The sequence below is a fragment of the Vitis vinifera genome, chromosome 2 (assembly GCF_030704535.1).
Source record: "Vitis vinifera cultivar Pinot Noir 40024 chromosome 2, ASM3070453v1".
Classification (NCBI taxonomy): domain Eukaryota; kingdom Viridiplantae; phylum Streptophyta; class Magnoliopsida; order Vitales; family Vitaceae; genus Vitis; species Vitis vinifera.
Genome location: NC_081806.1, coordinates 3281021 through 3302185, shown reverse-complemented (window position 1 = coordinate 3302185; position 21165 = coordinate 3281021). Strand labels below are relative to the sequence as shown.

The following is a 21165-nucleotide window of genomic DNA, read 5'->3' as shown; positions in this document are numbered from 1 at the left end:
TGTTATGAGCATCACATTCTTATTGTTAAAATAATGGAGATTGGGAGTTCCATTCATGCCATTGCTATTAATGTATCTTCTGGTCTAGGTATAGAAAACGTCTTATTTAAGAAACTGGTCTGAGCTGTGGTTAGTATTGGTGTGATAGAGATGATTAACTGAGAGCGAGGGGAAAAACTTATGGTACAAAAGTGAGGGTGATAGAAAATAGGGAACATAGATAGATCCAGAATTTTGCAAATTGGTTTTGGGTATATTTGTTGGTACATATTTGGCTCTAAAAGCTGGTCTCCAATGTATTGTTTCTACCATAGGTTTCTTTCCTTTGCATATCCATGATAACCATGATTTTATTTACATCATTGCATGTTTTCTCCTAGTAAAAGGAATTTAGAAGGGTCATGTGGGATTCAGATATATACAAGGTGTAGACCTCATGAACATGTGGACCAAGAAAGCAAGAACTGTTTAATCAATTAGGTTCCATTTAGTTGGCTCATGAAAACTGCCTGAGGTTCCTCTTGTTTCCAATTTGAACAGAGGGGAAGGGGAATTTCACATGGCTGAGGTTCAATTATATATCTAGGGAGGGAAGAGAGATGAAAGATTAAGCTGTGTGTTCAACTAAGATTCATGCAGAAATAGGGAGTTGGGGTAGGGTAAAAAATGTTTATCAATAAAAATAATCGGTTGCAACATTGAGAGATTATGGCGAAATCAAAAAATAAAATGCAATTACAGCTTCTCTAGATAGTTTTGGTATGATGTATGAATCATTTGAAAGCTAAGGTAATCTGAACTGATAGGTGCCTAGTCATAATAAGCTGGCTACTTGATCATTAGGGTTGCCTTGCCTTCTGTTTGTGGAGATTTTAGGAGCATTCTTATGATTTGGACACAATGGTGGTTGAGCATGTCAACTAATTAAGTTGTACCTTCTGCAACTAAATGATTTAGAATTCCATTTTTGTTAGGGGTGTCTTAGATTATATAATTCACAGCATCAAAAAGCCTAGCACTTGAGACTAGTTTTTATGGGAGGGTCATTTTGGGGAAATCAACAGGCTGCTCATGCTATCTATCAAAAGAAAAAGAAAAAAAAAAAAAAACAGGCTGCTCATGCTGTATGGGTGATTTTATAGTTTTTTTAGATTTACCTGTTAAAAAAAGTTGGTAGGATTTGATAAAAATTTAAAAATTATGAGGGTTTATGATTCTCCACAATGTCTAGTAATGTCAAGTACATTCCTCATAGGATAGCATTTGCTAGAACTGCAGGCACCAGACTTTTCTTTGAATCAAAAACTAATGTCCATGCTTGGTGAATGGTTCAGGGCTGTTCTTCAACAACCTGATCTGTTGCCATTACCTCAGTGAGTTGTAGCTGCAAGGTTGTCATTCAACCCCTGATACTGAAGATCTGATCTGAAACTATAGGCCAAGGGTGATGTTTTTTTGGCAGAAGTGGAATCATCAATCACCAAAGGAAAAAGTGAACTGAATAGTGAGAAGTTGGGACTCTGAGCAAAGATCTTTGTGGTAAATGCCTTGTGCATTGAGTGGAAAAAAAATGCTGTCTTTGGTAGAAATGAAAGGTTCCAGATGGCAACTTGTACAATGCTAAACACAGCTAGACGGTTTCTTCTATTTTGTGGATTTTTGGATGAGGTAAGCTACTGGGTTTAACATGGATCAAACAAAAGAGTGAAAGATTGATCTTATAGGAAAGTGATAGTTGGTCTTATGAGATGTATGAAGTTAATGATTTAGTTTGGTGATAATTCAAGGAAGCGCTTATAATATTTTTAATACTTAAAGATTTTTATCATTCAAGTATTAGAAATGTTATAAACACTTTCTAAAATCACTCCTAAATGCACTCTAAGACTAATAGTTGGAAGTTGGAACAATGGAGATATATATGAATTTCCAAGTGTCTTTTTCTATGGAAAATCACCCGGTAGGCTAACTTGAGAAAGCATTGGGATGTCTGATTTATATCTGATTTTCGAGGTTGTGCTGTAGGCCTCTCATGGATTGGTATTATGACTCGTGGAACAAATGAGCAAAGGATGTGATTGGGTGAACTGGAAGAGATAAGAGGGGCAGCGTCAGATAATAAAGAAAGTTGAGTTGTTCACTCTGCTTCTTTGCTGTGGGTATGGGAGATCAGTAAGAGGAAGTGCAGAAGTAGATTACTCCGTTGTTTTTATCAAACGTGGACACTTTCAAACTTGTGTTTCATTGTATTCTGGTGATGCGCATAAGGATGACATGCTGCTTATTTATTTATTTTAATTGGAAGTAGTTTTCTACTTCGACTGAGGCCAATGCGGTTTCACAATGTAATCTGAGGCATCATTTTTCAGATGGTATTTTCAAAATGCAGCTTCAGTGCAAATTATGAAACCATTTTTTCAAAACGAGTTTTCAAAGTAAATTATAAAACCATTTTTTAAAAAAGTGCGGCTTATTAAGAAAATGTAGGTTTAACTCGATTAATTTGAACAGGAGTCCATTTAAAGAAAATTTCGAATCAATTTCTTCTCGCTCAATAAGAATTTGGAGGTTCAGTAATACTTTTTTTTAAGTGTTTTAAAAAAAACACTTTTAACACAAGAAAACGATTTTAAGAAAAAAAAAGAAAAACAAAGAGGAGTTTGATGAAATTTAAAATATATTTTTAATAAGTTAAAAAAATCATTTATATTGTTTTAAAAAAAATATTAAAGAGTGTATTCGACTGTAATTTTAGAAAGTGTTTATAATATTTTTTTAATATTTAAAAGATAAAATTTTTTAAGTATTATAAAAATTAGAAATATTTCTTAAAAACATTATCAAATGTATTATAATAATACTTTTGAGAGTGATTTTAAAAAATATTTATAGTATTTTTGATATTTGAATAATAAAAAATTTTAAATAATAAAATATTAAAAACGTTTTCTAAAATTATTACTAAATAGATTCTAAAAATTCATTTAATAATAATTATAAGAAATCTTTATAATATTTTTAATACTAAAGTTTTTTTATTATTCAAGTATTAAAATAATTAAAAATATTTTTTAAAATCATAATCAACCACACTTTAAATATATATTATTTCAGAAACACTTTTAAAAAAAATACTTTTACTAATAATACTTTTTCAAAATGATTAGAAATGAGAATCAACTCCCAATTTCTGACATAAAGGGCTATGAACGGTTAATTCAGTGAATCTTTTTGGAAAAAGATTTAATTCTTCAAGTTAACTTTTAAGGAAATGACGAGGGACGGGAATACTAGATGGAAGTGGGAGAAAGGAATTAGGATCCCAACAAAAGTACAAATTTTAGTTTTCATAAATATTTTGAATAATAATAATGACTCTTTATTTTCAAAAACACATTTTAGAGGAGCTTGTCAATGGCGTTTAAAATTAGGAATGAAGTCAAAATCAAGGGTGGTTTGAGTTTTGAACTTTTGAGTCTTCATACATTTTTTTTTTTCAATTATCAATATAATTTTGAATGAAAAGAAGTCTGATATGGAAAATTCTACAGTATAAAAGAATAGTGCATATTTGCTTTGCCCCCACACCTGGTGAAAGAAGGCATATAAAGACCAAATGGTTAGTGCTGACATGGCACAAAACTTTGGCCCATGCTCCTCCTCCTATTCTTAACCTTAAACCCTAACGCCATAAACCCCGCATTCCCTGCCTCAAAACCATTTCTCCCTTCTCTCGTTACTCATTGGCCATTTCAACTATAGTCATGTACTCGTCTATCCTTCGACGACATTCCAGCTCCTCCTCGAAGCTTCTCTGCACCTTCTTCTTCGCCCGCCCAATGGGCGGCGGTCCAAGAACCTTTCCCGGCGGTATCAACAAATGGCAATGGAAACGTCTCCACGAGAAGAAAGCCAGGGAGAAGGAGAAGAGACTTCTCGACCACGAGAAACAGCTCTACGAAGCCCGAATCCGATCGCAAATCCGGGCCAAACTCGCTGGGAAACCCGTTTCCGAATTCTCTCCGGATTCGGATCATCCGAATCACAACCCCATGTCCCCCCAAGACCACATCAAAGCCCTCGCTGATCGGTTCATGAAGGAAGGCGCCGAAGACCTCTGGAACGACGACGACGGCCCCGTCAAATCTCCTCCACTACTGCCGCGGCGGCCATCCAATGGATTGAGTCGGCAGATTGAGCCTCCGGTTGATCTTCGGAAGTTGACATCCCATGGGCGGAGTTTGGGGCCCGGAAATGCGAGAATTGTGAGCAGGGCTTTGAAACCTAGGCATTATTCTGTGCAAGTGCGGAGGAGGTTTCGGAGAAACGAGAGTTCGTCGAGCGATGATGGTTCGGATGTGAGTTCTGGGGATGAATTTTCGGGGAGATTGGTGGATGATGATGTGGAATTGAGGGGAAGGAGAAATGTACAAAAGATGATGAGTAGTGCTGCTTTGGGGAAGTACGATGTCAAGATCAAGAGGCGGGTGATGCCGAAGTCTATTGATGAAGGGGATGATTTTTCGGAGCAAATTGAGTTGATTAGACATGAGTTGAGTAGGAAGAATTTGGCGGAGGAAGAGGAAAAAGGGGATGAAGAGTCCATTCTTAGTCAGAAAAGGTAGACAAATTGGCTTACTATTGATTTCATTTTATGTGAATTTGGTTCTGAATTTTCTTGAGAATGCAGTGGGGATTTGTGATATACACCTGTTGCCATGTTGAGACAATTTAAGAGAAATATCAGGGTTTTGAATTTTTTTATTTCTCTTCATTTCGGAGCAGAGGAAGTAAAATGGCCATCTTTTCTATGTGTGATATGGGTTCCATCCTTAGTTCATGCTAGCTTTTTATTTTTGGGAAGCCCAGATACAGATGTGCTCAGATTGTTGATCTTTCAGCCTATTTGAGCATTTTAATATTATTTATGACATTGTGAAATGAATCAAAGTGGGATTTGTGTTTTACTTGCTTCTGGATGTATGTGTAATTTGGTTCTAGTTTTTGAAGTTGGAATTTCTACTTGGCATTAATAACTTTGTGGTCTGTTTTTTCAGATTTGATGAATGTGGTGTATCTCCATTGACAGTCAAGGCACTTTCTTCAGCAGGCTATGTACAAATGACAAGGGTACAAGAGGCTACTCTTGATGTTTGCCTTGAAGGTAACTTTTGCAGATGGTCTGCTTCTTATGGCTTCAATCTGAGACATTTAGTCTTTACTTGTAAAAGAAATGTTCCTTTGTTAACATTGTAAACTAAAAGATTGTTTTTATTTCACTTGTGACAGGAAAGGATGCTTTAGTCAAAGCTAAAACCGGCACTGGCAAAAGTGCTGCTTTCTTGGTATATATCAAGCCTCTTAATGTTTGTGTAAACTGATTTATAATATTTTCTGTTCTTTCTTCCAAATATGGGATTAAATACGAACAGCTTCCTGCAATTGAAGCAGTTTTGAAGGCTACAAGTAGCAACAGAATTCAACGGGTGCCACCAATACTTGTTCTTATTCTCTGCCCAACAAGAGAAATTGCAAGTCAGATCGCTGCGGAAGCAAATGTTATGCTAAAGTACCATGATGGCATAGGTGTTCAAACATTAATTGGGGGTACACGTTTCAAGTTTGATCAGAAACGCCTAGAGTCAGATCCATGCCAGGTTTGCCTACATGTCATGCCTGTTTATATTGTTTATTATGTGAAAGGCTTGTGTTTGTTGGGAGTGGTCAACTAAATCCAGAAATACTAAAAGCTTCTAAAATATTAATGAATGTAACATAACAATTTCATGTTACTTCTAATTTTAATTTTGCAGATTATAGTGGCTACCCCTGGTAGGTTGTTGGATCATATTGAGAATAAGGGTAGCTTCTCTGTTCGTCTGATGGGATTGAAAATGCTTGTTCTTGATGAAGCTGACCACTTACTGGACCTGGGATTCAGAAAAGACATGGAGAAAATTGTAGATTGTTTACCCCGCCAGAGGCAGTCGTTGCTGTTCTCTGCTACAGTCCCTAAAGAGGTTAAGTTGTCCTGTATTCTCCTATCTGAAGCTTTTTGCTGTATAAATCAACTTAAATTTGAGTTTGTGACCTGATTTGCAGGTTCGCCGAATATCTCAACTTGTTTTGAAAAAGGAACATGCTTTTGTTGATACAGTGGGTCTGGGTAATGCAGAAACTCATGCAAAAGTATGATTTAGCTACTGTTGTGATTAACCTTGTATTATGAAAAGATGGTTATTCTTTGCAAACTCAATTCTGAATAATATATATATATGTTATCAAAGCTTAGGCTTTGTTTTAGATCTTGGAGAGTTTGAAGGGAAAAAAAATGATAGAGGAGAAATGTAGAAGAAAAAAAAAGGAAGGAAAATAAAAGATTGATACAAGTTCAATGATTTTTTCTCACACACTTCTCCAAGTTTAATTTTCTTCTCCTTTCTTCTAAATTTTTAAATAATTTTCATTATATTTATTTTAACTTGCATTCTCTTCCAAGTTTAATTTTCTTCTCCTCACTTCTCCAGGTTAGGCAGTCTTACCTTGTTGCACCACATAAACTGCATTTTCAAATTGTGTACCACCTTTTGAAGGATCATATATTGCAAGTGCCAGATTACAAGGTGCAATGTTGTAGCTTTGGGATTTCTTTTTCCTAGCTTCCTACATATATAGTTGAGGCATGATTGTTGTAGCTTTCATTCAGGTCATTGTTTTCTGTACAACTGCAATGGTAACATCACTTGTGTTTCTACTTCTTCAAGAGATGAAAGTGAATGTCAGGGAGATACATTCTAGAAAGCCTCAGATATATCGAACTCGCATCTCTGAGGAATTCAGGGAATCAAAACGTTTGGTTCTTATCACATCCGATGTTTCAGCTCGTGGTATTAATTATCCTGATGTTACTTTGGTCATTCAGGTAGGGTAATGCTTGAGATGATTGTCCATTTTTCTTCTGCATATAAATCTTGAACCTTTAAAATTCTTTAGATATGTATCAACATGTTGGCTCTTTACAAATTGTTTTCCTGTCTCCCTCTTTGCACAAAAGTGGTATTTGTGTACCAATGCTTGTGATGAATGGATTGTGCCATTGGCCTTTTTTAGCATTTGAGGGCACAACTTGGAGCCATATATGGAGGTATCTCTATATTTTCTCTCTCCAAAAGTTATGGGGTGTAACTGTAATCACGAATGTAAAAAAAGAAACAGGCATCTATCAAAACCCTTTTGTGAATTAGTGTTAAAAAAAATAGTTGCTCTTATTTATTTATTTTTTTTCTGATACGCAACAGGCGCATTTTAAAGACTATGTAAAATACAATTGATCAATTCCATCTTGTGAGATGTTCAAATTCCCATTTTTTATTTCCTTCTTTTATGTAGTAAGGTTCAGGTGTTGCAGAATGAAACTCTGGACAATATCTGAATGTATAACAAGCAATCTTACTTCCTTTCGCTGATGGATGTATCCATATGCATTTCTAGATTAACTAATTGGCTAAGTGGACCTTGGTCATCAAATTGTTCATAGTTTTTGTGCATGCTTGTGATTCCATTACTGTTAAATAATGTATAGAACCTTTTTTTTGACAGATGGGTATTCCTTCTGATCGAGAACAATATATACACCGTCTTGGAAGAACTGGACGAGAAGGCAAAGAAGGGGAAGGCATCTTGTTGGTTGCACCATGGGAAGAATATTTCCTGGATGAAATAAAAGACCTGCCTATTGAGAAATTTCCTTTACCATTATTGGATCCAGACTTAAAGCTCAAGGTTCATGTCTGACTCATTTTATGTTTTTGTTTCGCCTTTATAGTTTTTATTGCAATTCAACCAAATTATTTTGCTTAAAATCAAAATTGAATATGAGATAAGATTCTCAAATAAGATCTACTATGGCCTACAGGCTACATGTTCTAAAAGGTTGTCCCAAATGTCATGGTCCGGTTTGTTGGTTAATCAGTTCATGGATTGATTTCATACTTCTGACTGTAGTTTGGCTTTCCAAAATGCATGATTGCTAGAGTGGCAGTGTCTTTAACTAAAAAATGTTGATAGATGCAAGAAATACAGGATTCCCTTTGGAAACAAACCAATGTTCTTTGCAAATTTTAATTTTGATTGCCTCACTGCCTCTTTTCACACACACACACCAATTTGCTTTCTAACTATTTCTGACTTCTGTGATTAATAATTCTGAAAGATTGCTAAGTAGATAGGTCACCTACGTACCAGTGTTATTTATCTCCATTCTGTGAACTGAAATAGAAGTTAAATCAATTTTTTCCTGTGTGACACCTGGGAACTGTTTCTGGTTGCAGGTGGGTGCTTCGATGGACAAGATTGATACTAGTGTCAAAGAAGCAGCATATCATGCTTGGCTTGGCTATTATAACTCGATCAGAGAAACAGGCAGAGATAAAACTACACTTGTTGAGCTAGCCAACCAATTTTGTGAGTCAATTGGTTTACAAAAACCTCCTCTACTCTTCCGGAAGACAGCCCTGAAAATGGGTTTGAAAGGTATACCTGGCATCAGAATCCGAAGGTAGTGATAACTTGAAGCATGGAAAAACAAGGTGCCAAGTTTATGCCAAGTTTAGATGGGAATGGAAGGGACAGTTTCAGAGACATGTGAGGATCCCAGATGTCAATCGCGAACAGGTTCAGCTATTCTTCAATGGGAAGAGTAGCCTTTGAGTGTATTTCTGGATGAGGTACAGCCTTTCATTCTTCTTGCTGCATGACCAGCGCCTTATATTGCTGCCTGAAAGTTCAACTCCCTTGGATTGCATCATGCCACTCTGTGTAATGTATTTGAGAGCCACAGTCCTTTGTCAAGCCACTGCATTCGATGCAAACATTATTGTAACCTTCAACCATTAAAAGAACACAAGCACAAAGCAATCATGCAATCAATGTGCCAATATCTCTCTTCATTTGAAGGTAGTTATGCACAAAGTGAAAGCAATTAAGTGCAAATTAACGAAGTCTAATTAATGTGCAAGTATTTCCCACACTGGGCAATCATCTGGGATACAATTAGTGGCCCTTTATTTTGAAGATTGGTCATGAAGTAATATTAAGCAGTTAGTTGAATCCCAATTTTTTTTAGGATTATTGAAGTGAGTTCATAAAACATGTTTGGTTGCTCAGAAACATTAAAAGAAAAAATTTTAAGGGAAAAAAACAATAAAATTTGATATGTATGTGATTAACCTTTCAAAATTTAAACTTTTAAAAATATTTAAAAACCTTGCAATAGAGAAAGATGTATTTATACGCCCAGAACTCAATCTCTACGCACTTTTCAACCCAAAGCATCAGTCATCCCAAAAGATCTTCCATTCCCGCGTTTTAACCCTCATGCCTCTTCATCCGAAGGAAATCTGTGTTTCACGATAAGCATCCACTCCAACAATGACAAACCAGCCTTTGGTTTGATGATGTCACAAACTTGGAATCCAAAACCCATGTCAGAAGAACTGAGTTAATACTCTTTCTACGTTACATTCTTCCACATGAAGAGCCATCTGTGATATTTCCAAAGTGAGGTCTCTTTAAATCAGAACGCACACTTCTATCTGATGTTCAAGCGTTGTGAGGGAAGAAAAATGAGGCTAGCAACAAAGGGCTGAAAAGGCAAAGGCAAAGGTGACTTCTTCTTCTTTGATAGTTGTATATCTTTGTTTTCCTTCATCTTCTCGCTTGTGTTAATCCTTCCTTTACCTTGAATTATTATTATTATTATTATTATTGCTGTTGTTGTTGTTGTGTACATAGGCTGATCATGTGAAACAAGTGTGGTTTGTCTGTTTTAACTAGTAAGATGGTTTGAGAAAGTAAATTTGTTCTTCTAAATATCCATGTTTGGTCAAGACCCACCATGAAAACTATCTGGTTATTGACTCGATTTAGGAAAATAGAAAAAATTGAGTTCAGTTGAAAGTAAATTTTAACCTTTTAGGAACCAAGAAAACAAAAAAAAAGAACCAAAAGGGGAGGGAGGGGGTGGGGGAAAGAGAGGAAAGAACAAATCTCAGGTGAAGAACTATAGTAAATACTTTTTTAGCTTAGGGTTTCCTAGGAATTGAGGTTGGATGTTATATTTATGTTAATTTAATGTTTCTTTGTTCCTTTGTTCCTTATTTTTTTGTGTAAAATTTTGACTTTGTCTAGTTGCTAAGAAAATTGAGGAAAATAGAAACGTAAACTGTTGTGGATACTGTTATTGTGATAGTATAACTGGATTAAATTGACAATTTTGCTCCAAAAATGCTTTGATTTGAGACTACTTGCTTCCAATGGGCCTTATCGGCCACAGAGCAAGTGGAAAACATATGGAGAGAATGTTCGGTAAGGTAGGTGCCCAGGGCAATCGAATGCTTACAAGAGTGCTTGAGCATATGTTTGGCATGGAAAGGAAAAAAAAAGGAGAGCAGAAGGATACCTAAAACGTCCGTTCATCAATTTTCAAGAAAAAAAGGGTTAAATTATAAAAATTATATTTTAATTTGTTGATAATTTTTCTATCAATAACATAACTTGAAAACTTACTATATATTTGGTTTCAAAAAAGTGCCAAGGAGAAAATGATTTTTTTCATATTTGGTTTACCATGAAAAATAAGAAAGAAAATGAAATATAATGAAAATTAATTAAAAACTTATGCCTTTTCAAATTATTTAATCTTTAAATAGAAAAGGAAAAATTGGCTTAAATCCATTTTTTCTTTTTCTTCATTTTTTCTTTCCTTCCATTTTTTAATGTTATGTTTGGTTCCTACAAAATACGGGAAAAAAAAAATGCAATGAAAAATGATTTTTTCATATTTGGTTGTCCTATGAAAAATATAAAAGAGAATCAAATATAATTAAAACTAATTAAAAACTCATGTATTTTAAAATTATTTAATCTTTATATTGATGAGTTAAAATAAATAAAATGAGTTTGAAGTAACAAAAAAAAAAAAATTATCGACTCTTAATTTTTTTTTTTATTTTCCTTGACTTTTTCTTTCTTTCTACTTTTCCTTTGTATTTTGTTTCTCTTGCATTTTCCCTCAAATTTTTTAGGAACCAAACATAGCCTAAATCTATTTTGTTTCCCTCATATTTTTCTTCTAGTTTTGAGGAAAATACCATTGGAACTTTTTTTCCCATCTTTTCCCCATTTCAGCCTTTATGATATATTCATCTTTCTTGTATGTCAAGGCTTCATATGTAATCAATAATAGACAATCATATTGAGGAGAAATTACTAATTAGAGAGTAATGATTTGTTTAAGAAGACAGCATATTCGGATTCCCTAAAAATTTCACATTGAAATTGATTTAGTACTTGAGGAAAATGCTCTAAGATCATATTATACTGAAGTTAATGTTGCTTGAAGGGATTATGCAGAATAAAAGTTATGGACCTTTTTTTTGGAAGGGTAAAAGTAATTGTATTAAAAAGAAAAGTATACACGATGTATTAAAAAGAAAAAGAATTGAAATGCTCTAAAGTTTTAAAGCAGAAGAACTAGAAAATCTTTTTATAACTTGTTTTGACTGCCCTAAACATGGTGTCTTTAGGATTGTTTATACTCCACATGCTTTATATATAAGAAGAAAATGTGACGGCCAAAAGGGAAAATCTCAAGTTGGTTTCAAGAACTTGGCATTAAGGTGGAGATACTAGGAGTGGGAAAAAGAATGATCTGGGACTTGTACCGTGGTTCTTTCATCTTTAACACTTTCTATCGTATGGTGGGGCATTTCTTTCATCCATGGATATAGGCATGATTTAGCTAAACCATATTAAACCTTGTGTCTCTTTGTATATGGCATAATTTGCTTTTACTTAGAGCTTGTTTGGTAGTGATTCTAGGAAACACTTCTAATATTTTTAATACTTGAAAATTTTTATCATTCAAGTGTTAAAAATACTAAAAACACTTTTTAAAATCACTCCCAATGCACTCTTATTCTTGCACAAATTGTGGCATCACTTCCACTCGTACAATAGTTTCCATGGGAATGGGCACTTCCAAATATTTGGCCTAAATAAGAAAGACTCAATGGAATAGAAAATAGCCAAATAGAGTTCAATGTTGTGCTTTCATGGATATTTTTCTGTTGCAAGTCCAGCATACAGTTCAACTTACAATAAGCCTGTTTTTAGATTACCTGCACTTGAAAAGATTGTTCTGGTGGCTAGATTGAATGATTGTGTAAGCAGAACATATCATTTATCTGACTGTATTATTATTATAACAATTTCTGTTTTTCACAATTTGAAATTTGAATAGAGGCTGAAGTTGGAAAGAGATGAGTTTACCATGTTGAGTCCCTTCTGTACTCAGGCTTTTGCGCATCTAGAGTCACAAAATAGTTAGCTTGTACGTCTTCACTTGGACTACTATAAGAATCAGAGGGAAATTGGGGTTCAGCTCCATTTCATTTTAATGATTCTCAATGTTCTCTCAAAAATCTAGTCATGTTATCACTTAAGAAGAATGAGGCTTTTTTTTTAACCCTTTGTGTGGTGGTCAAGAAAATGAAGGAAAGATCTAGAAAGTGAACTTGCCCACTGGTGGTGTGGCTTGTGTGGTGAAGTGACATCATGCTGCAAGTTCACAGTTTCTCCATATTGAAAACTGATGCTTTGCAATTGGGTTTCTCTGTTCAACAAAAGACCATGCTTGCTTTCCACCATTTTACACAAGATGGGGTCTGTGCCTTTTTGGGAAGGAAAATACATGCCAATAGATCTCAGATTATCAGTAACCCCTTAAAACTAAATGTTGGGTAATTGTTGTTTTCTTGCTTCTGCATTCTTCAATATTCCATGTGTTACATCAAATCTCAGAAAATTGTTCACTACAATCTAGCATCAGAACTGAAATCTGCAAAATGATTTGCTTCCACACAGTACTTTAGGTTATTGAAACATGTAGGAAAATACAACAGATGATCAGATCATGAGATGAAATTGCTCGTTGGGTTTTGATGTAAGTCTTACTTGTTTTTAATTGTGGGGCTGAATTTGAACTTCCTTTTCTCCATTATTTACTACCTACCTAAGTTGTGGAGAATGATCTTTTTGGTAGAGTTCAACCACAATTTGGCTTCTCTCAGACAGAGAAGAGCTAAAGTTTTCTGTTTCCATGGTGTCTCTATGCTCTGGTTTACAGTTCAACCCTCTTTTCATTCCTTGTCTAGGGTTGCCATCTAATATTGGTGATTTAGCTTGTGGAAATTGTTCACATTTGCTCCAAAGAAAGCACATTTTGAAGCTCCTTTCTTAAGTCCCCATAAATTATGGGGAGATAACAAACTCTTAATCTGTAATAGGGTTCATGTATAGCCATAAGCATATAATCTATACATCCGTATCAGTAATCATTTTAGATTCTTCATACCTTCCACTGGGTATTCATCACCAGCCAACTGCTGGTATTCCTAAATGTTGACGTCAAAGACATCTCATCGCAAGCTTGGAATAGTCACAATCGTGACTCTTAATGCCCTCAAAGTCATCAATTTCCCCATCCTTTTCTCCCTTAAGAGTGATATACCGCCTTAAAAATGGTTATTGAAGTCACAAGAAAATCATTAATCTATACCCTTTCTCATAGGGAAGAAAGGCGTGGATTCATGATGTGTTCAGAGAATTGTCAACTAAGATGACTACCTGCCTGCTGGTGATGCTACATGGCTGAAATAGCTGCAATAACTCTGATATTTTTTAAATTTGCATAGTAGTATGAATGCATGCTGATTATTGATCCTGACTTTGATATTACACTCATATTCTGAATTTATAATTGATAGGGGGTCAATTTGTGATTATGAATGCCGACGCCAGCATACCTAACCCTTGGTTGGTAGTGAATGTATATGAGGATTAATGCCTTGTCATTATGGAATCTGGTCTTGGACCGCTTGTTTGATGCATAATTAATCTGAATGCGGTTAGGACCTACTATTATGTGACATTAAATGTTGTGTGCCTCATCTTCTATGATGGTAGCCTATGTGTTAGAATAGGGTTCACGGTATTAGGAAAAGAGAGAACAGACCCATTAGAGAATAAACTGAAGAAATATTAAATTATGAAAGAGTGGAATCCACTTGAAGATCAGAGCTTTTCAAGGTTTTCCTGTGGGAGCTTTAGGTGTTTTAGGTTGACTTTCCGTATCCGATTGCTGCAACTGAGTTCAGATTGATGAACTACAAAACATGTTCAAATAATTATTCTTATTTGAGTTGGACATAGCTTCTTTGACCAAAAGACTTATAAAGAAAGGTTCTATACTTTAGAACCGTTCTAGTTATCACATAGGAAATATTGTTTCACAGATTTTTAGGAAGAAGATATCATGCCAAACTTGCACTAAAAAGGACCTTACTTTGAAACAAAATTCTGAAAACTTGAAATAGGGCAACATTAGTAAATAAAAAATGACACCCTTTTCTATAACCTTGGGATTCAACCATGATATTTTAAATCTTCCCTGAACTTTCTTACCTTAAATAAACCCACCTTAGACATGTGCTGAAAGTTTAGGGGGACAAGACTAAACTCTATTTTGAACTAGCGCAAGGCAAGGATTAAAATAAGTATAGGTCCAAATCAAGAAAATTCCTCGAAAATGACATGATTTTCCAGGGATTTGTTTCTTCCAAACACGCCATCTCCAAGAAAATGAATTTCAAAATAATCTGCCTAGTCATTGGTCATCACCCTCTGCTGATAAAACTTTCTTTTTCCACAAGCACAAGTGAAAGAAAAAAACCCCGAAAACGTTTCATGAACACCAAGCTTATTCCTCTCAAGATTTCCCACCATGAAATCTTGGTTCTGTTTCAACACGCTTAAGCACCCCTGCTAAGGGGAGGGGAGGGAATGGAGCCTACCACTGGATTTTGTCCTTGAAGTACAACTTCTAAGAGCTTGGATGGAAACATGTGAAGCAGGAAGCCATTGAAAATTATAGCAAACATGTGCTCCACTTGTCAACCTACCATTGGACCACGTGTTCCATGAATGTACCTCAAGTCTCTTCCAATAATTATAGCACGTTAGTTTATCAACAACCCCAAATGGGCAAAGGCAAGATCCAATAACAGAGAGTCAACGCCCACAATCACAAGGGCACAAAGCCCTTCATCCAAGGGCAATTCATATTGGAACTCCACAAAGGACCATATTGGCCTCAAAAATAAGTCCCAGGTTTAGTATAGATGTGTGGAACAATGTATCAGTGTCCATATGCATTAAAGGAAACGACCTGCAAAGGTTTTCGGATCATTTGATGAGCATGGTGCTTGTATAGTGACCTGCAAAACAGATAAGAGTCTGTCAGAACAACTGCAGATATGAATAGCATGCCTAAGACTGAAGCTTTAAGAGTACCAAAAGATGTTGCTAGGGCAGTTGGGGTATTTTGGGTAAGTGAGGATATGACTGCAAATTCTTTGAAAAGAAATGGGCAGTCCTGCCATTTCAAGAGAATTAATTGAGTTTTTTGGCTCCATCTTGGCCTAAGGTTGCTGCCTGATCTCATATTAAAAGACTTCACACCTGCCTACATTAGTGACCAAACTCAATTCAAGCTGCCTCCTCTGCCTCTATTATCGCATCTTTCCTCTGCTGAACTTCATCACATCATTAAGGCCATGGGAATACAAAAACTCAGGTTTCCATTACTGATCTTCATAATCATGCTTGCCATCAGCCAGCTCTCCAGTTGCCGCCACATCCGCCAAGCTAGTGAAGAAGCTCAGCAGGCATCTAAAGCTGAATTTGAGCCCAGGTTTTCAACGTATTCATCTGCACCAGCTCCTGGAGAATACGGTGGAGATGAGATAGATCCAATTTATGGAGTTTCCCACCGATCCGTTCCAGGGGGACCAAACCCACTTCACAACTGATTAGCCTTTTTTGCAAATCTGATGTTATTGCAGTTATACCGAGTTTTTGCAGTTTACAGTGTAAATTTTGTTCTCTTTTCACTGCCAAAGATGTATAATACATACAAATTTGAAAAAGAATGTGAGCTATTCTAACTCTTGAAAGATAGCAATTGTACTTAATTGAATACTGAATGACCATATGGATGCATAGAAGCTTGCAGGAATAGAAGAAGTTGCACTTCTATATGTTGCCGGCTTTCTCTTTTCTTGCAGGGCATTGTTATGAGTCATTGAAGCCGGTGGCTTGGTTTAAGGGCAACTAACCCATCTGTAGAATCATGTAATAAAAAATTCATGACAGGCTTGGGGAGGAGACTAAAGTACAAAGGACGGCCAATTATATTTGGTTTAGTGACCGACTAAAGGTGTGAGCATTACAAATGAGGTCAAAACTCAAACACCTCAATAAAATAGATAATTAATTTCACTTTTATATTAGAATTTTTCTTCTTCTGTATTATTTTATCGCTAGCAGTCTGAATGGTGGGGCAAAATTTTGGCTCTTCTGGATATTTAAGGATTAAAGAAAAGATTTCAGAAACAGTTGTTCAGTTGCTTATTAATACATATTTATTGTTTTCTTGTTCTGCAGGTCAAACAATGCATTTGGATGGATTCCAAGATGCAACTTCATGACCGAAATGCATATAATTGGAGGAATATGAGGGGTTGATACATATATAATTGCGATCTATACATTTTTTTTTCCCTTTTTTTCTGTTTGGGTTTACACGGGTAGAGCGCTTAGGATAGCAAGGGTTGCGGAAGGTTTGTCAGTTGGGCATGTGCCATATGCTTACCGACACACTGGAATGATCACTCAATGGGTCCCTAGAAAATTATTTTTCATTTCCAAAAATCAAGTTGACTAGATGTTTAAACAACTAGATGATTATATGAAAGAAGGCGAGATCTCTTTTCGTGTGATACAACCCTTTTGTCTTTCGTTATCTTTGAAAATGGGGTTTGATTAGAATGTTTGAATCAACCAGACAAAGTTGATTTCTCGCAAGATCTCCACAGGCAAAAAAATCAAGCACCCAATAGCCACAGTTTATGCCTGTGGTCCACATTTATGACTTGTTCTAAGAAAACAGCTTTTCTTCCAAGACACTTTTCCTTTCCCATTTGGCCTAAGCATCTTTCATATTATGTTTAGATGGATAATTAGTTGTACACAAAAACAATAGACAACTTTCCAGATATAACTACAGCAGCTAATAGAGATGCAACATGAAGTGAAAATCTATATTTACTTTTCGAAAAGGAACTCATAATGTGCAAGAAGGGAATAGTGTTGCTGATAAAAGACATCTAAATAAACAAAACTGAAGGACAAAAAGGGAAGTGTCAGCTTTGATTCTTAATGACTTACCCAAGTATTTGCCCCTGAAGTGCAGAATGAAGTGTGTACGAGTCTTCCCTTTTAGAACCCTGAAAATATTCCACACAAAATATAAGATTTATATATTCCTTTATATATGGATTGAGTAAATGAGATGGGTAACCTACCTTGGTAGCAATGGATCCTTGCTACATAATCTCAGTACCCACCGGATCAACAGAAAAATGAATGGGAAGTGTTTTCTGGACGATCATCTGGAATTTAGACCTCCATATCTGTGTTGTCAAATTCAAAGGCAATTCATATTCTAACCATTTGATCTTTTTATCAACATAAATCGAAACAACTGCAGTTTGGGGTGCAATTCCGGGAGTTTTGACATTGCAATCAAAATTAAATGCCAATTACTTTTGGATTCATGCAAATTGATAGAGTCTACTTTTAGAAAATACAGGTATGTGAAATCAGGAATCTCATATTCATGCCAGAACAGCTTACAATTCATACCATAAGGTCTAAGTGCCAATATGACATATTGATATCCTTACATCTTTGTATTCTGTGCTGCCCGTGAATAACTCCAAGGCTTCAACTGCAAAGTGTAACAACAAATAGTACTTGTCAAAAAGGGAGGTCCCAAGTAACCAAATGTTCCAAAATGCAAGAGAGCTCACTTGACCGGAAGCGTATCACTACACCATGTGTATATTCCTTGCTGCTGGGACAAAAATTCAAACCTGAAAATGGAATACTAGTAAGGAATAACACATAATTAAAAGCATTGAATGGGTAGAATCTCTGCAATCTGCAAAGAAAAATATAACTGGATTCCAACAATGAGCATTAATTTTAGAAGAAATTTGAGGGATGTAGAATTGAATACTTAGTATACTTAAAAGAGAATTTCCAGACAGCAGTATGATTAATTGCTGGAAAGACTCGTCGATTTACAAATTGTATTATTGTATCAAACATACCTTGAGTAGATTGCACAATCAAGGATGGAAACTCCAAAATCAGCTCTGCAAGAGAAGCCAAAGCGTCTTCTGCAGGCCCTCCAAATTTGCTCTTAGCAAATGAAATTAGGAGTATGAACTCCACACCGTAGTTGAACTCCTGTCACCAAAAGTAATTAGGCTCTCTTCAGTTACAGTAAAACCAGTAACAATGCACAAGAGCTTTATTGCAATACGTGGAACTGACTTGAAACTAGAAAGGGATAATCAAGATTCCAGTTAGCTAAACAAAAATTCCAACAAAGAATGGCAACTAAATAAAATCATTTTCGAACATCTAAATGTACTTGTTATGCTAGATTTAAATTTGTATGAGAGTGGTATATAGATTCAGTATTACAGGAATTAAAACATAAGTCCACAAGCAAGGCGAGTCATAATTTCATGTAAAAAAGCAAAAATCAGCAAATTCAGAAGAATAACACAGGCTCATATGTCACCTCTCCTTTCCGGAATATGGGGAGGATATCATCTTCTACTTCAGACTCAAAATCCACATAAATTAGGCCCTGTCAATATGCAGAAAAGTCGAGTCCAATAAGTTGCTTAAGTGTATCTCACCGTTGATAAGAAATTTCAGCAGGAAACTGGAAGGAAATAAAAGTTTAAGGAAACTGGGTGTTGGTGTTTACATGTAAGGGCGTACATGGCAGTAAGGCATTACACGCTCTCTGAGAACTCCCAAGTAGAAAGGGTTTTCATAGAACTTTCCAAGGTCTTCCTTTCTTTGAAAACGCATGTAGACAGCATGGGTATAGTTTTCAATGTTTTGATCAGAGATACGTCCTGCGGGAGTAAATAGGAGTCATAGGACATCCAGTCACAGAGGATGGTTTGAAGCATATATGTTAAAAGATATAACTACAGACATTATATGGCAGACACCCCCCACCGACTCATGTGCCAGTGCACATTCAGTAACTGTAATACATTGAGTCTGCACCTAGTGTCTAGGATCAAAACTAGTTGAACTACGTTAAAAAATAAACTTGATATGAATTTCTGAAACCTCAAATAGAGGAAATTATTCTTCAGAGTTGTAAGGCATGATTCATGTTGCCATATAAACCAAGAAGGGCTGGTATAGATGATTACTGCCTAAAATTTGGATCCTTTTACTAGATGTCAATGATTTATGATCATGCACAATGAAAATTGATTTCCTCACTTAACATCAATGATGAGAGATAAACCAAATACGCCAAATATCAAAATTTTCAAGCAAGTAATGCAATCTGTATGCAATGTGCAACTGCATATCATTCAGAGACAAAAACTTACCTAATGTGATTGCAATAATGCCACGCATTTGGTATTGTGTTGTGTAAAGATAATCCAGCATATCCTTCTCTTCCTCTTCAGACAGATTCTCCTTTGCTTTGAGCAGACATATGTGTTCCACAACTTTTCTGTGAGAATATTAATAATCTTACCTATATATCACTGCAGAGCAATCTTATCTTTATCCTAAAACATATGCATTGGAATGGTTCACATAACATACATGTGATGCGCTATGGTAGCCACAGATTAGTAAGCAATAATATAGCCAGAATCAACAGATACAAACAGTACTATATCACGATGCTTAAATTAAAGAGAGTGGACCTACAACAACATATACTGATCAATGAATCAATCTTGCACCTACCAAATGGCTTATCTCTAACCAATTATGTCATCCCTATATTTTTGCTTGACAAATCACAGATTTCTTTTCATGCATGATTAGTTGTTTTGTCACAGATATATGAGAAAATTTATAAGATCTAATAAGAGAAAAAGAAAATATTTGACTCTGTAAAGCTAACTATTTTCTAGCAAGCGATTGTGACTCCAATCCTATGTATACTGTCATTGGCACATGTTTGTCAATTCCTCATACAGCTTTCCTGCATTCTTCTGTTTGGCACTTGCACTCCTGCCAATTATTGTACTCATGATGCTAAATTTGTTGGGGTTAAAGAATAAAGGAAAAACCTCTTCCCCTCAGTGTCATTGCTTGAGTTCTGCCCCACAGAAGCTGAAAATATCGCTCCCCGTTTCTTTCCATTCGAGAATTGCACGTTCACACCTCCATTCAATCTCAAAACTGAGAGATAAAATAAAGATGAAACGATGAAATAAACCAAGTAAATTAAAGAGCTGCGTGCTATCCTGGACCTAAACTATCCTGAACCAGACCAATTTCTGTGTTTGGTTTGCACAGAAAGCACGGGAAAAGAGAGAAATCAATCTTAGTCAGGGCTAAATCCTAAAATCCCCACTCCAATGACCCCTACTAATACCACTCTTGGGTTTAAGTGAGGCCGAGTTTTTCTTTCTCCAGAAACCCAAAAAACTAAAAATGAAGCTTTCATTTTCTCAAAAACCGAACAGAAGGTAAGAGGAAAAGGATGAGGAAACTCACCATTATATAATTTTCTGGAAGAAGAAAGGAAGGGGGAAGAAATTGGCTGTCTGAAGAAGCAGTGAGTGGTTGAGGGACTGAAAGTAGGGGTTTGAATGCACATTGTGGAGCACATTTTTGACCAGCCCTCTCCTCCTCTGAAGCAATGGGTTTGCTTTCGGGGAAAGGAAGGAGAGAAAAGAGAGAATTGTGGTGCTCAAGAGATTTGGAGAGCAATAAAAATATGGGTGGTTGAGGAAAAACGACCTTTTAAATATCATTGGCGCCTTTATTAAGTTCTTTTTTTTATTTTTCTTTTTGTTACCAAATTACCCTCCATATTAAAGATTTTTTATTTTTAATTTTGTATAGTTACTCTTTTAATTGAAAGAGCCTACAAATGGCTGTTGGCATTTATACCTTTAATTTGCCAAATATTTAGGC

The 21165-nt window shown here is 35.7% G+C and overlaps 2 protein-coding genes across 7 annotated transcripts; one reads left to right on the top strand and one right to left on the bottom strand.

Annotated features, from left to right (window-relative positions):
- The first annotated feature begins 3624 nt into the window (after positions 1-3624).
- LOC100254793 (probable DEAD-box ATP-dependent RNA helicase 48) lies at positions 3625-16073 on the top strand. The gene is made up of 11 exons (XM_002276936.5): positions 3625-4621; positions 5058-5164; positions 5290-5345; positions 5433-5657; positions 5814-6020; positions 6103-6189; positions 6528-6623; positions 6707-6922; positions 7600-7782; positions 8331-9663; positions 13827-16073. The coding sequence occupies exons 1-10, from the start codon at positions 3765-3767 to the stop codon at positions 8559-8561; spliced, it is 2265 nt and encodes a 754-aa protein (XP_002276972.2). The 5' UTR covers positions 3625-3764; the 3' UTR covers positions 8562-9663; positions 13827-16073.
- On the bottom strand, positions 15035-20971 carry LOC100244522 (stress-response A/B barrel domain-containing protein UP3). 6 transcript variants are annotated; one of them, XR_002029056.2, is made up of 12 exons: positions 20743-20969; positions 20313-20424; positions 19614-19741; positions 18979-19118; positions 18773-18841; positions 18294-18432; positions 17991-18053; positions 17865-17908; positions 17484-17591; positions 17347-17405; positions 15580-15840; positions 15035-15335 (listed from the first exon to the last, which is right to left on the bottom strand). XR_002029056.2 is itself a non-coding variant. In XM_019217062.2 (10 exons), exons 1-9 carry the CDS (start codon positions 20855-20857, stop codon positions 17505-17507), a joined length of 897 nt encoding a protein of 298 aa, XP_019072607.1. In that variant the 5' UTR covers positions 20858-20969; the 3' UTR covers positions 15035-17405; positions 17484-17504. The 6 variants fall into 6 exon arrangements, 3 of the variants coding, with proteins under 3 accessions (XP_019072607.1, XP_019072615.1, XP_010660993.1); XR_002029055.2 differs by having other exon boundaries at positions 15035-16239; XR_002029054.2 differs by lacking the exon at positions 15580-15840.
- Between the last annotated feature and the right edge of the window lie 194 nt (positions 20972-21165).